We start from the raw sequence: 14,000 nt of genomic DNA on the forward strand, positions 1-14,000 counted from the left end.
CGTTCAGGAGCTTTGCTGTGCCTTATTAGACAGACGTGCTTCTTGAGCTCAGTTCCCTGATATCACTGGGGGGAACGGAAGGAGGAAGTATCATGTCTCAGTATTTTCCTTTAGGGTATTTTTCCTTCTCAAATTAAACAGCCTGACAAGCATCTGCAGGGAAAGGGCTTAGGGTTCGATACTGCAGTGGGAGAAGCATTTCCACTGTGTTTCACTGCAAGCCTCAGCCTGATGCTGGTAGCTGATAGCTCCCAGGGTGAAAACCACCTCAAGGATCACAAAGGCTGAGTATAGCCCAAGTCCCACCAAAGACCTGTTCTAAGGATGTAAACTGTTCCTAGCTCTTGTGCTGTGTTTTCAGCTGAAGGTTTAATTTCAACCCCACTGCAGAGGCATTGCTCAGAAACTGACAGGAGGCTCTCAGGGCCCAGCAGCGGCAGTGAAAAATTTGCATTTTTAGCAGCAAAGAGAATTTTAGAAAGGGGGAAAAAAAAAAAAAAAAAAAAAAGCCTTCCTCTAAATGCAACCATAAGGGCTTATTTTCCTGGTCTTTCAAGTTCTGAAGCCACATCATGGCCAGAATGATTAACATGGACATCCTGGTACACGAAGTGCAACACAAATGTCAGGCTGGCAAGGAAACGACTTTTCTGTTCCAATATGCCGACAGTCTCTCATTAATCGAATGCCACTATCCCATGCATAACAAAGGAACTGACAGCTAAGGAGTTCCGTGAGAGACAGATGCTGTGTTATGCTGATCAGTTCTAGAAAAAAAAAAAATCACTCCGTGAATAATTCAAAGACATTCTCTTTTGACAACATTTAAAAGAATGGTGACATGTTTATAATATAATTTAGGAATAACAACTTCCAAAAAGACATGTTACTAGCTCTTGCATTTTTGGGGCCATCATTTATCTGCTGGTTGTTCTAACAGGTGTACAGGCATAAAAAAGCATATTTTTATTACAAATTGCATCTCGAACATCTAAAGTGTGCCTCGAGTACCTGGCACGGCTAGAAGGAATCAAATTATGTTCTCGTTTACCCTGATGTAAATCTGGAACAATTCCATTTATCCCACAGCTCATATAATTAGTGTCACGTACTGTTCACCAGTTTGCAGCAGTTAAAGTCTTTATTACTGGATGCATTTTTTAAAGAAAATATGTTGCATTCATCTCAGAGCTTATATGCAACGCAAAGGAGAGGGGTAAGAGCAGAATGAGACCGTTACCAATCGAAAGGAGCGTAACACAGACAGGTTCCCCATGCTGGATAAACCCAGTTCCATCAGGCTCAGTATAACAATTATGCTGTCAAAAATGTTCCATCCCTGCTGAAAATAGTAGTAGGGGTCAAGGGCAATTACTTTGAAGATCATTTCTGCCGTAAAAATCCCAGTGAAGACCTGCAGAAAGAAAACACAAAGTGAAAACAGCCTTCCACACATCCCTCCTTTATCGCAGTCTCCACAGTCACAGGTGAGCACAGCAGAAAGCCAAAAACACGTGAGCAAATACGTCATCTTTCACGGTTGATTCTTTATCAGTGCTACAGCTCTGGCTTTGTCTGGTCTCTTCGCAGCAATGCTCGGCAATGTCTGGGTTCAGCCCTTGATGGGGACAGACACTTACATCGCCTTCTGTCGCCTGCATGTTCTCAGTGGTAGAAAAGAAAGCGTAAAGGTGCCTTTTATAAAGGTTAAATCTATTTCAGTGGAGAAACCTGAATGAATGGAGTGGGAGTTTTAAAGGCATATCTGGACTGCAGCGTACCAGCTGTATTATCTGTTGTTATTTTGTTATTATTGTCAATACCAGGCTCGAGCCTCCAGCCATTCTGAGCTCTCTTCCTGGCACCAAAGGCAATTAGAGACCCTAATTTGAACCCTCTTATTTTTTTATTATTTTATTTTTACAAATACTTCCAGCAGATCTCTTCTCACAGCATCTTGAAGAGGCATTGCTTATTTATGACACAGTTCAAAAGTCACAGAGTGGAGCTTTTAATTGGAACATATTTCTTTAGAACAACATATAAATATTGCCTAAGAGGCAAGAGAAGAAGACATAGGAAGTCTGCAAATTCAGACAGCAAATTCAATTTTAACCCATTCCTGCAAAGCATCTGAGAGAATCAGATCTGATCCTTTCAGATGCACTCCTTAAGTATCATGATAAATACGACAGCTTAAAATGAGAAAATGTGAGCATCGTGTTGTACTCACATAGTTTCATTTCCATTCTAAGTACCTGCTCAAGTACACAGAGCTTCATGTTCTGAATAGTTCTCTGCTGCACCTTTATATCAAAGCACATGGTTTTCTACACAGCAGTCAATATCAGTGCACTGTGTAAGTCAAAAAGAGGGGACACCAGAACTAATATAGCAGTAACAAACGCTCAAGGAGAAATATTTTCTTTCCCAAAAATTAAATGTCTGTAGCTATCTCAGCAAAAGTGATCAGCTCTAAGCAAGAAATAAGAGAAACTCACCACTGTGTGGAAGGGAAAAGTTGAGGCTCTATAATTAAGGTGATAAGGAGTTTAAAAAAAAAAAAAAAAAAGATCACAGCTTGCATTTGAAGAAAGTTTGATTTTACCCTATAATGCTTCAGGTGTGAATGGCTGGATTGTTCCAAATAGCCATTTTACACATCTCCTTATGTAAAATATATTCTCCTTGTCAGGGGAAGATATTTCAGACTGTGTCAGTGTAAACTGCCATCCTATCAGTCCTATACCAAGAACCCAACGCAGTGGTCCATCTCTGTTTCCTAACTGACATGGAATTTCTGAGTCACTGTGGCTGGAGACAGCAGAGATTCCCACCTGAATGCCCCAGTTTCCCTAAGGACAGCAAGCCAGCCCAAACTAGATGGCTGTGAAATCGTATCCAGGGGACTGCCTGCAAACCCACACCATCACACTGCCTACATTGTGTAACTGCCTTGCAGAGAAATGACTCAGGAGGATCGCTTCCTTTGCTCGAATCTTTTTTAATCAATAGCCTTCTGCGAAGGAAATGTCATAGCAAGATAGAAAAAAATGTCTGAGCCATCTTATAGGCATCAGGAGCCATGTACGTACACCAGTGACAAATTTCAAATGGGAGTCACCAAATTGCTGGCACCTGGTAACAAACTGTTGGGCTTATATGAGGAGCTGGATGCTGCAGTGATGAAGGCTGGAAAGCAAAAGAGTAACTACGGCCTCAAGCTGCACCACGTTGAGATTAAGGTTGGACGTTAGAAAAAAATTCTTGCCCAAAAGAGTGGTGAGGCACTGGAATGCACTACTCAGGGATGTGGTGGAGTCACCAACCCTAGAGGTGCTCAGGAAACATTTAGATGCTGTATTAAGGGATGTGGCTTAGTAGGGAAAGACTGATGGTAGGTGAATGGTTGGACAGGATGATCTTGGAGGTCTTTTCCAACCTTGGTGATTCTATGAACTCGCCATCCTACTGGTTGTGGTTGTGAATGTGCCAGTGGGGATTTGGAGGATTTTCTCTGAAATAAATAAATAATAAATAAATTTCTCCACCTACTCTGCAGTAATGTCTCCATTTCTAAAGAAACACAGAAATTGAGAAAAATCTCACTTTTTCTGCCTTATATCATCAGTCTGTGAGTGTGCTGGTCAGGCCTTGCGAGGGCATTTAGAAATGTTGGTTGCTGTAAGTGATAAGCTATCGAGGCCCAAAGGAAGCAAGTGCCACACAGCTGGTCGATGGAGATAGCACCATCAGAGTGGGAGATCTCCAACGCCTAGCAGGCAGACTACTCTCACAGATAGCAAATTCATATCCCACTCTCATTTCTTTCAGAAACACTTAATTGGAGGAAAAAATGCCAAAGATGTACCCTTTTTAGTATCTTCCCCCACCTAATGCTGGTGTAATCACTCAAAGAGGGTTAGATGGGATGGCAGGAGCTCAGAGCTCAGTGTGGGCACAGAAGAGGCTCTGGCAGTTGGTGGCTTAGGGGAAGCAGGCACCTGGCAGCCTGCCCTGGAGCTGAGGCTGCCATCCCTCACAGGGCAAATTGCAAAAAAACACACTCAATTTTCATTACAAATGACTTTGCAAAATCCTCCACAGGATGGAATTACCTTCCCTGACCTGCTCTACTCGCAACCATTCCTGTTGTGCGAGGGCTCAGGAAATCTGGTGGGGGGAACCTCTCACCCATCCTAGCATCTGAGGGGAAGGGCAGCCCAGGGCCAGCAGCCTACTCCCAAACATAAGCAGCAGGCTGTTTTGCTTATTTTACACTTTAACACAAATCAAAATAGCTCCAGGCAGAGCTGAGAAGCTCAGGGTGAAGCACACCATCTTCTGCAAAATTTTGCAATCTTCAACAAAATTTCCTTTGCGATTTTCCCCCCGCCCTCTGCTCGTCGTCTCCATTTCCATCAGCCTTGTTGGGAGCCCTGTGGGCAGGAGGGATGCCAGGGGCTGGAGATTTGCTGCCCGTGGTCTGGCAAAGAGAGAAGCTGCTCTGTCAAAAGCAGAGCAAGGAACAGACGCATTTACCAGCCAGAGGGCGGGACGGCAGCATTGCCACCTGCTGTCACGGATGCTGGTCCAAAGGATTTTTTTTTATCATCTGAGGAGTCATCTGAGAAGGCCACAAATGGTTGAGCAACATCCCCACAACGTGGGCTGGCTGCATAGAGGAGCTGGGTGCAGTTCTGCAGGGTGACTTTCCAAGCTACGCTTATCTACTGCTTCCCACAAAGGAGTAGAGCGTGGGTTTGGAGCAGCCAAAGGAGACACCTGATTTTTCCCAGCATAGCGACAGGGAAATTTGCCAGGACACAGCAGCTGAAAACCTGCAGACTGGCTCCACAGGCTGAGAGACCTTCAATCTGCCTGAGAAGGTCTGCAGATAAGAACAACAAGGAGTAGTATTAAAAAAAAAAAGAAAAAAACATGAGCTGCACTGTGTGCGCTGGTGCTGGTACAAGAATTGTGATCATTGCTACTACCCACCTAAACCTGCCAGCGTGGGATGCATCTCAGTGCAGACGTGACACCTGCAGCATCTGTGCATGCTCCTTTTGCAGTTAATGGTCAGCAAAATCAGTGGCTTATAGGGCACAGTTCACCTTATCCAAAAGTAAATATCTTAAAAACATCAAATTAACTGCGCCTTGAAATTGTCTATCTCTCTCCACTGACTTTAAATGCAATCAGCTCCGACAGAGACTCCTATGCTGCAAATATCCCAAGTCGGGCAAAGTGGATCCCAGCTTGAGAGCCATCTTTTTTTATAAATATAGGGCTTTTCTCATATCCACTTTGGGGTTCTTAAATTCACACTTAGCAGGGTCCACATTCCAGGGTACTCCAGACCTTCTGGTCCTACAGTAAATCTTGCTTGTACTAATTTTAGGGGCAGTTCCACCATGTCATAGTTAGATATCCTGTGTTTTTTTCCAATACAAACTCTTCTGAAATTAAAAAGATTTTTAAACAGTAAGTTTTAAACCCCAGAAGAGGTGAAAGGACGCTCTTGCTTGACATGACATAGGCAAAGCAGTGCTGACAGCATATTAAAAGAGAATCTTCCAAGACCTAAGCCAAAACTTTACAAAGCAATAAATACATTCCTCAAATGGAGTCTTACCTTTATATTCACTTACCAAATTGCCTATGTAAAGCATGTGGTCAAACTCCTTTGTCATCTTATAATGCTCCAAGGCCATGAAGAGTGTGTTCAGCACAATGCAGAGGGTGATGGTGAGGTCAGTAAATGGGTCCATTACCACAAACTTGACAAATTTCTTGATTAAAAGCCAAAACGGGCAGCAATCCCAAATGAGAAATTTAACAGCAAAGTGGTTCCAGCACGGAGGGCATTTCTGGTGTGATTCCTCAAGCTCTAAGACACAAGTAGTAAAACAACAGTCAATGCACACTGAGTTATATGACAAGGAAACATTTAAAATGACTTACAACATAGAGGAAGACTCCTGAATTACCCAGAACCACTTTTTTTTTTTTTCTTTTTTAGGACAAAAATATTTCTATCTTAACAGGCAAATTATGTACTTTGGTTTTTTTGACAGTTGATTGTACTTAGCAGACAGTGGCCTATCCTGGAAGTAGTAACCTTTCAAAGGAGTCACAAGTAAAGAGGAAAATTCGCACTAAATATGCAAAGGCTGGTATTTCACATAGATCTGCACTCTCTTTTCCTGTTTTGGCAAGTTCAAGTGGTTAAAAGAATAAACTGGAACATAGCTCTTTTCATTGTCAGGTCTCATTTTAGAAAAATCTAAAATGAAGAGTTTTAAAGCGTTTAAGAGAAAAAGAGCTTAAATCCAATATTTAGAGCTGATTTACAGGATCGTAGGGTAGTATGGGTTTGAAGGGACCTCTGGAGACCCCTCAGTCCAACACACTGCCAGAGCAGTTCACTGCAGCAGGTCGCACAGGAAAAACAGGCAGGTTTTAAATATCCACATCTCTGGGCAGCCAGCTCTAGAGCTTTGTCACCCTCACAATAAAGAATGTTTTCCTCATGTTCATATGGAACTTCCCATGTTCCAGTTTGTGCCCACTGCCCCTTGTGCGGTTGCTGGGCACTACCAAAAAGAATATGGTCCCATTCCCTTGACTCCCATACTTTAGATATTTATAAGCATGGGTAAGATCTCCTCTTGGACTTCTCTTTTCCTCGTATGAGAGATGCTCCAGGCCCCTAATCAGCTTTGTAACCCTACACTGGACTCTCTCCAGCAGTTCTTTGTCTTTCTTGAATTGAGGAGCCCACAGCTGGACACAGTATTCCAGATGTGGTCTCAACAGGGCAGAGTAGAGGGGGAGGATCACCTCCCTCACCCTGCTGTCCATGCTCTTTTTAATATACCTTTGTGTACCACTGATCTTCTTGGACAGAGGGGCATAATGCTGGCTCTTAGCCAACCTGTTGTCCACCAGAACACCCAGGACCCTCTCTGCAGAGCTTCAGCTCCTTCTCAGCAGGTCAGCCCCTAATCTGTACTGATGCATGTGGTTGTTTCACCCCAGGAGGAGGACTCTACACTTGCTCTTATTGAACCTCATCAGGTTTCTCTCCAGCCAACTGTGCAATCTGTCCAGGTCTTGTTGAAAGCAAATTGTTGAAACCAATTTTGCTCTCCTCCCTCAGCAAAATTGTTGAGAGTGCATTCTATCCCTTCAACCAGGTCACTGATGAAGATGTTAAACAAGACCTGACCCAGCACCAACCCCCAGGGAGCACCACAAGTTACGGGCCTCCAACTAGAATCTTTATCACTGGTAACCATCCTTTGAGCTCTGCCAGTCAGCCAGTTTTTAATCCACCTCACTGTCCACTGCTCTATTTCACATTTCCTAAGCTTGTCTATGAGGATGTTACAGGAGACTGTGTCAAAAGCTTTGCGGAATTCAATGTACACAATATCCACCACTCTCCTCCCATCTACTCAGCTGGTGATGACATCATAGAAGACTACCATGCTAGTTGAGCATGATTTCCCTGTGGTGAATCCATGTTGACTACTCCTGATACCTTCTCTTCCGTTTGGTTGGAGATGGCATCCAGAACAAGTTGTTTCATCACCCTCCGAGGGACAGATTTCAGGCTGATTGGTCTGGTTTCCTGACTCCTCCTTCTTGCCCTTTTTGAAGACTGGAGTGACACCGGCTATCCTCCAGTTCTCAGACACCTCTCCCTTCTCCACAAACCTTCAAAGTTGACAAAGAGTGGCTCAGCAATCACTTCTGCCAGCTCTCTCAGTGCTCATGGTTGCATCATTGGTGTGCATCAAGTTTGCCTACACAATCTCTGATCAGATCCTTCCCAGCCAAGGGGATATCTTCCTTTTCCCACACTTCTTATTCCCAGGGACTGGGATCCCCTAGGCTTAGTTTTAGTCAAGACTGAATCAAAGAAGACATTCACTATCTCTTCCTTCTCTGTGTCCTCCCTTACCAGGGCATTCACCTCATTTTGAAGTGGACTCACATTTTTTGTAGTCTTCCTTTTGCTACTGATATACCTGAAGAAGTCTTTCCTGTTGTCCTTGACCTCCCCCATCAGATTTAATTCCAGCTGGACCTTAGTTCTCCTTTTTCCATCCCTGCAATGCTTTGGCAGGATTCCTATATTCCTCCCAGGTGTCCAGACCCCTTGTCCACATTCTATAGATCTTCTTCTATTTTTCCATGAGTTTCTTGCTCATCCATGCGGGTCTCTTGTCACCTTTGCCTGATTTCTTACTCTTAGAGATGCACCAGTCCTGAGCTTGGAAGAAATGCTCCTCGAACATTAACAAATTCTCCTGGGCTCCCTTACCCTCCAGTGCTCTAACCCAGGGGATACCTCTAAGTTGGTTCTTGGAGAGGTCAAAGTTGGCTCTCCTGAAGTCCAAGGCTGCCATCGTACTTATTGCCTTGTTTCTTCTACATAGAACCTTGAACTCCACTATCTCATGTTTGCTGCATCCCAAGCTGCACCCAGCCTCCACATTCCCAACCAGTCCTTCGTTGTTTGTAAGACAAGGCACACTTCTCCTCATTGTCTGCTCAACCATCTGCATCAACAAGTTACCTTCTATGCACTGCAGGAATGTCCTGGGGCCTGGTATTGTTTTTTTCCAGGAAATATCAAGATGGTTGAAGATTCCCTGTGAGCACCAGAGCCAATGATACTTCGTTTTAAGAGCCAGAATATCACTGGTTATCAGAAGGATTCTGTTCTTGATGTTTAATCCAAAAAAGGCATTAAGTGTCCAATTTCTTCTGAAAATCAGGGGAGTGCATAATTCAGTTTGAATGTGGTACTAAAGCTCCAATGTTCTTTTTAAAGGTACTTTTAAAGTGTTATTTAAAATACAACTTTTATATGTTCATTTTATTTGAGCACAAAAGAAGATAAATGGCTTTGTAAGAATAATTTGTGTTAAATGATGAAAAAGAAAAGCCAGAAAAGACAGTTAATGGCTGAATGATCATGATTAGCAGAATTGCTTAATGCTTTCCTTTTCTGATTCCTTTATGGGCATGTATAACAGTTTTAGTCTATATAATTAGAACCTGAGGTGATAACAGGAAAGCTTCAGCCAAGCCTGTTATTTGAATCGGTTCATAAACAGCCTCCTTTCTCAAGCCAGGATGCATTCTAAAAGCATTTTCCTTCGTTGGACAACAGATTTGCAGTGTTAGGTGTTTTCTAGCACATTTTCAAAATATTGGTTGGTGTCCTACAAGTACAAATTTTGCAGAAACACCTGCACTGCTCTGAGATCTCTGGGAAGCTGAATTGCTCCCAACAGATAACTCTCTCTTCCCAGCTTCCAAACACAGGGTTTAGGGAGGAAAGCCTAAAATGATGTGAGAACCATTCATAACCCAGACAATTTCTGTGCAAAATCCTTATTGTGCATTGTTTTCAGAAACCTACCTCTGAAAGCAATGAAGACTTTGAGGTAGTCACTTCCTAATGGACTTAGTTTTCCAGGTAGAACCAGAAGAACCCATTTATCTGCATCATGATCATTTCTAACCAACCCACTCTCGCTGATTTTGATACCTTCACAATGCACTCATCAGATGTGCTGCTTCTCCCCTGAAACTCTACCATCAACAAAGCTTTTTTAAGCCCAGGTTGTTGGTAAAGCAGATAGTTTCATCCCCCTGAGCTACACGTATTTCCTCTGTCCTTTGTGCTTCTGTAGCTTGTGGGTGAACTAATCCTGCTCACTGAAAATCAATTTTTTGTGCAGCCCAATCATACTGCAGGAACAGGGAAGGAAGAAGGTGTGGCCTTCCTCTTTTGGTAATGATGTGGCATTAAAATAGTTTAAACCATTTAAAAACTCACATCCTTTCTAATCTTTGAAAATTACAACATACTGAATATTTTTTGAAAGACACCTGTAAAAGGAAAAAGTAAAATTGGAGGCATTTTCCCTCTTATTTTTAAACAAACAAACAAAAAGTAGGTCTCTCCTTGACTGCAAGGCTTTGCAATGCCTGGGGACAAAAGAGAAGCAATGGCTTTCCCAAGAGTCAAGAACAGAAATCAAGCAACAAAAGGGGGAAGGGATTTCTGGTCTGGCTGTTCCAAGCCAAACATAGAGCTATTACTATACCTTAAAGCCTGTGAAACTTTTTCTTCTGATGTGATGTTCCTCTTGTTAAGAAGTACTGAATAATTTCTATGACTGATCAAATTTTGGGGGTTAGGAAAACTTTGTTAAGGATTTCTGCCGTATGAGGATAAAAATATACATCCTCTGAGGTACGCTAAACTTGACAAGGACCATTTCAGACATAAAATATTAGAAATAATAGAAAGTGTCATTAAATGAATGTGCGAGAAGTCCAGCCTAGGCCTTTTACACATTCTTCACATTGTCAACTGCAAAAAAAGCCCAAATGAAAACAAAAAACCTTTCCAGGTCATACTGAATACTGGCATGTACTGACGTGATTATGCACCTATTAAGAATATAAATCCTTATTAGCTTAAATATATGTTTATCTGTTCTGACCACAGTCCTGCTGACCATAACCACAGAAGGTTGTAAAAAGCTGAGGAAGAAGATGGGCTTTGTGGCTGTAACTGGGCATTGTCTCCAAAGAGACAGGTTTGGTCCCTTCCTATAAGACATCTCCCAGACAAGTCATCTAGTCTTGCATTACCTTCCTATTCATCAGTAACACAAAGAATAAGTCTCCAGGAGAATCCAAAACTTCCTTGTTCCCCTCTGACTTCCTGACAAACATTATTCTATACTCTTACTCATTACCTCCTATTCAGTCTCAATTTACAATGCAGAAGACACAAGGAGATGTAAGAAACCCTTTCCTAGAAAAGCAGTGTATTGCTATGAGTTAGGTTAGATTTAGATTAGATGTTAGGAAGAAATTCTTTACTCAGAGGGAAATCAGGCACTGGCACTGCCCAGAGAGCTCCCATCCCTGGAGGTGCTCAAGGCCAGGCTGGATGGGGCTGTATGCAGTCTGGGCTGGTGGGAGGTTCCTTGTCCACGGCAGGGGGTGAAACTGGATGGGCTTTGAGGTCTCTTCCAACCCAAACCATTCTATGATGGTGTAATACTTGTAAATGTATGCATAGTCTTGTGCTCTGCTACACTTCATCTTGGTTAGCCCTCTGTGCATCAGAGGCTGAGGGTAAACAAAATGTTAGCAGATCCAACCCTGATTATAATACCAGCATTTTGTCAGGATGTTTACAAGTCTATGGTAAGATTACACAGCCTTCTATTAAGGCATTGCTCATATTATAGGGTTGTAATATTTCTGCAATATTTTCTCCCCAAAACAAAAGGGTTTAACCTTCAGGTTTTACTTGCTACTTTCTTCCTGCCAACCAAGACACACTTGGCTTTGGGCAGGGAGACAAAGACATGACTTACCTTCCAGGGCACTGGTGATGATGCTGACAGCACTCACTGCCCTCTGTCTCTGGAGGGGTTCATCTGAGTGGTCCACCGATGGGCGATGGGGCATTAAAAGCTGCTTCTTGCTGGCTTCATCTGAGGGAGAGGTCTGTTGAAATGAACACACCAGGTCAGCTGAGTAAAACCAGGGCAAAAAAAACACAAGGCAGATTTGGGGCAGGGTTTTCCAAATCATCTAAGCAGTCTTTTTTTCTAAGACCAGAGCTCACCAGTTTCCCAATTAAACGTGTGCTGCTGCGGTACAGCTTTTGAAAATGGCACTTTGAGCAGCTTTAAAAACTTGGCCATGCTCTTTACCTCTGTGCAAACAGGTGAAAGATGCAGATGAAAATAAAGGGGCATTTCTCACATCAGAGAAACAGCAGCGCTACTTTACTACCCTCGTTTCTAGTGAAAGAGGCCCTGCTTAATTACATTAATTATACCATTATTTCTGAAATGTGTTAACTGTTTAATTATACTGCTAGAACAGGAAAAAGGAGCGTTGGTAACAGCTCCATTACAGGGCTCTGATATCGTGCCAAGCCAACTTGCTCCTCAGTACATGGTTTTTCCTGGTCTGAAACACTGCCAGATCTGAGGAACACACTGTCATTCTGGTGATCTCTGGTGTCATGGATTCGGAAGCTCTGTAATTAGGGGAGAATTTCTGATTCCTTTCCCAACTCCCTCCCCCCCCCCAAAAAAAAAACACCTCTAACTATTTTGGTCCCTTGTTATCAAGAAAAAGCTTAAAAAAGAAAACAACCCACAAACAACTCCAATACCAGAAGATAAACAGAACTGCCAAATTTTATTTAACATTTGATTTTAAATTAGTTTTATGCTTTTTGAAGGCTTAGGTTTCTGAAGTCAATAAGAAACACAGCACAACTGTAGGCACACTGTATTTAATACTCAATATTTTCAGCTCACAAGAGCAAGATGATAAGACTTTCATTATTATGAGCTCCTACATTATGCAGAGACAACTCCTACTTGATCTACTCCCCTAGCTCTGCCAGAGAAAAAAGAAAGGATATGTGGGTTGTAGGATCTGGGAAAGCCAAGTTCAATTCTGTCCTCTCCGACAGACCACCAAGTAAAGATAAATTCTCAAATTAATGTTTTAAAAGCTCTGTCTTGCTCCTCCAAGCATACAAGGCTGTCAGACACTGAATACAGACAAAAGAAATGCACTGTAGATAGATGGGTCCCAATGGTTCCCAAAATACAGCTCAAGAAAATGTGAAAGGTGAAGAAATCCCTAAGATGAAAGCCCCTGCTTTACACAGACATTGGAGTAGATGCTTTTGCCCCTACGTATCAAAATGAGCTATGGGAACCTGATTTAATCTTCTGGATTCTGGATCTTCTCAGATTCTTTGGATCTGAAATGGCCCCAAGTGCCTCAAGTAGCACTTAATCAAGACACACTATAGGCAAAAGCTCCCTGGCTCTGCTGCCTATGGCTGGGTTTCCACCAACAAAACTGGTCTTCAAGATAGGCAATTTTGTGACAGCGGGGGTAAAAGAGCACTGATGCTCTCTGAGCTGTCTTTCTGGATTGTGATCTCTTCTTTGTGAGATGGTTGCAAAGGACAAGGACGCTCAGCCACTTTTTGACACTGAAAATAGTCATCTGGGATATGGTTAGCGGGTCACTTTAAAGAATTGCAGATAAAAATACCAATTTCTGCAAGGAGAATAATGTTGAAAGCAATCACTTAAAACAATAGCTAAGTCAGAAAAGTACTAAAGCTTCAAAATGGCTTTCTTTTTTCTAAAACGTTCTCTTGTTAAAACAGTTGTATCATGGCCCATTGAGTTACTGATGCAGTTGCACCCAAAGCAGAGGTGTAATCAGAATCTATTCAAAAAGAATCCCACTTGAGTGTAACAGAACAATAAATTGCTCCATGCTTGGTTTAGAGCCTGGGGAAATCAAGAATGATGATTCAAATGCATTAGTTCACTTTATTTCCTCCACCTCAAAAATGTAAAATAAGCAAGCAACAAATGTTTTAATAATGAAGAGAGCATTTACCAAATTGCACAAACTTTCACACCAATTTAGAGAACTCAGGAAGTACAAGGTTTGCTGTGAAAATAATGCCTCCTATTTTATTATGTTGGCCCATGACACCAGAGGCGGATGTCAGTGGGATGGTGGTAGAGGTTCAACCTTCTCACCTACATTCCATTGCATTTTGTTACCATTGGACAGATGGCAGCAGAGGGTCAATCTGACAGAATGGCACCTGATATGGAAGTGGGTATGAAGCAAAGGTGTGTCACTGAATTCCTTCATGTGGAAGAAACTGCACCCACTGATATTTATTCACGCTTGATGAATGTTTATAAAGACCAAACAGTGAGGTGGCAGTGGCAAGAGCAGTGTAAAAGACAAGCCAAGTTCCAGACAGCCATGCACAGTTGTCACACCATGAAATGAAGAGTCACAGTCAGCTAGATCACCTGCACAAATTGGCTAATAGTGGTGACTGTTCAAAAAACAGTGTTTTGTTGAGAATTTGCTCTATCAAGTAGTAT

General features: G+C 42.4%; 1 protein-coding gene across 3 annotated transcripts in view; it reads right to left on the reverse strand.

Moving 5' to 3' along the window:
* Positions 1-14,000, reverse strand: part of LOC122159464 (sodium channel protein type 5 subunit alpha-like) — a 162,837-nt gene that overhangs the window by 85,076 nt on the left and 63,761 nt on the right. For all 3 annotated transcript variants that reach the window (XM_042817064.1, XM_042817063.1, XM_042817062.1), the window contains exons 12-14: positions 11,424-11,556; positions 5,655-5,893; positions 1,241-1,414 (exon numbers count right to left, since the gene is read on the reverse strand). In XM_042817064.1, coding sequence (XP_042672998.1) covers positions 1,241-1,414; positions 5,655-5,893; positions 11,424-11,556 — 546 coding nt within the window. The remainder of the gene's footprint in view (positions 1-1,240; positions 1,415-5,654; positions 5,894-11,423; positions 11,557-14,000) is intronic.

The sequence above is a fragment of the Centrocercus urophasianus genome, unplaced genomic scaffold (assembly GCF_019232065.1).
Source record: "Centrocercus urophasianus isolate 14NV4802_14NV808 unplaced genomic scaffold, USGS_Curo_1.0 seq_16, whole genome shotgun sequence".
Lineage (NCBI taxonomy): Eukaryota > Metazoa > Chordata > Aves > Galliformes > Phasianidae > Centrocercus > Centrocercus urophasianus.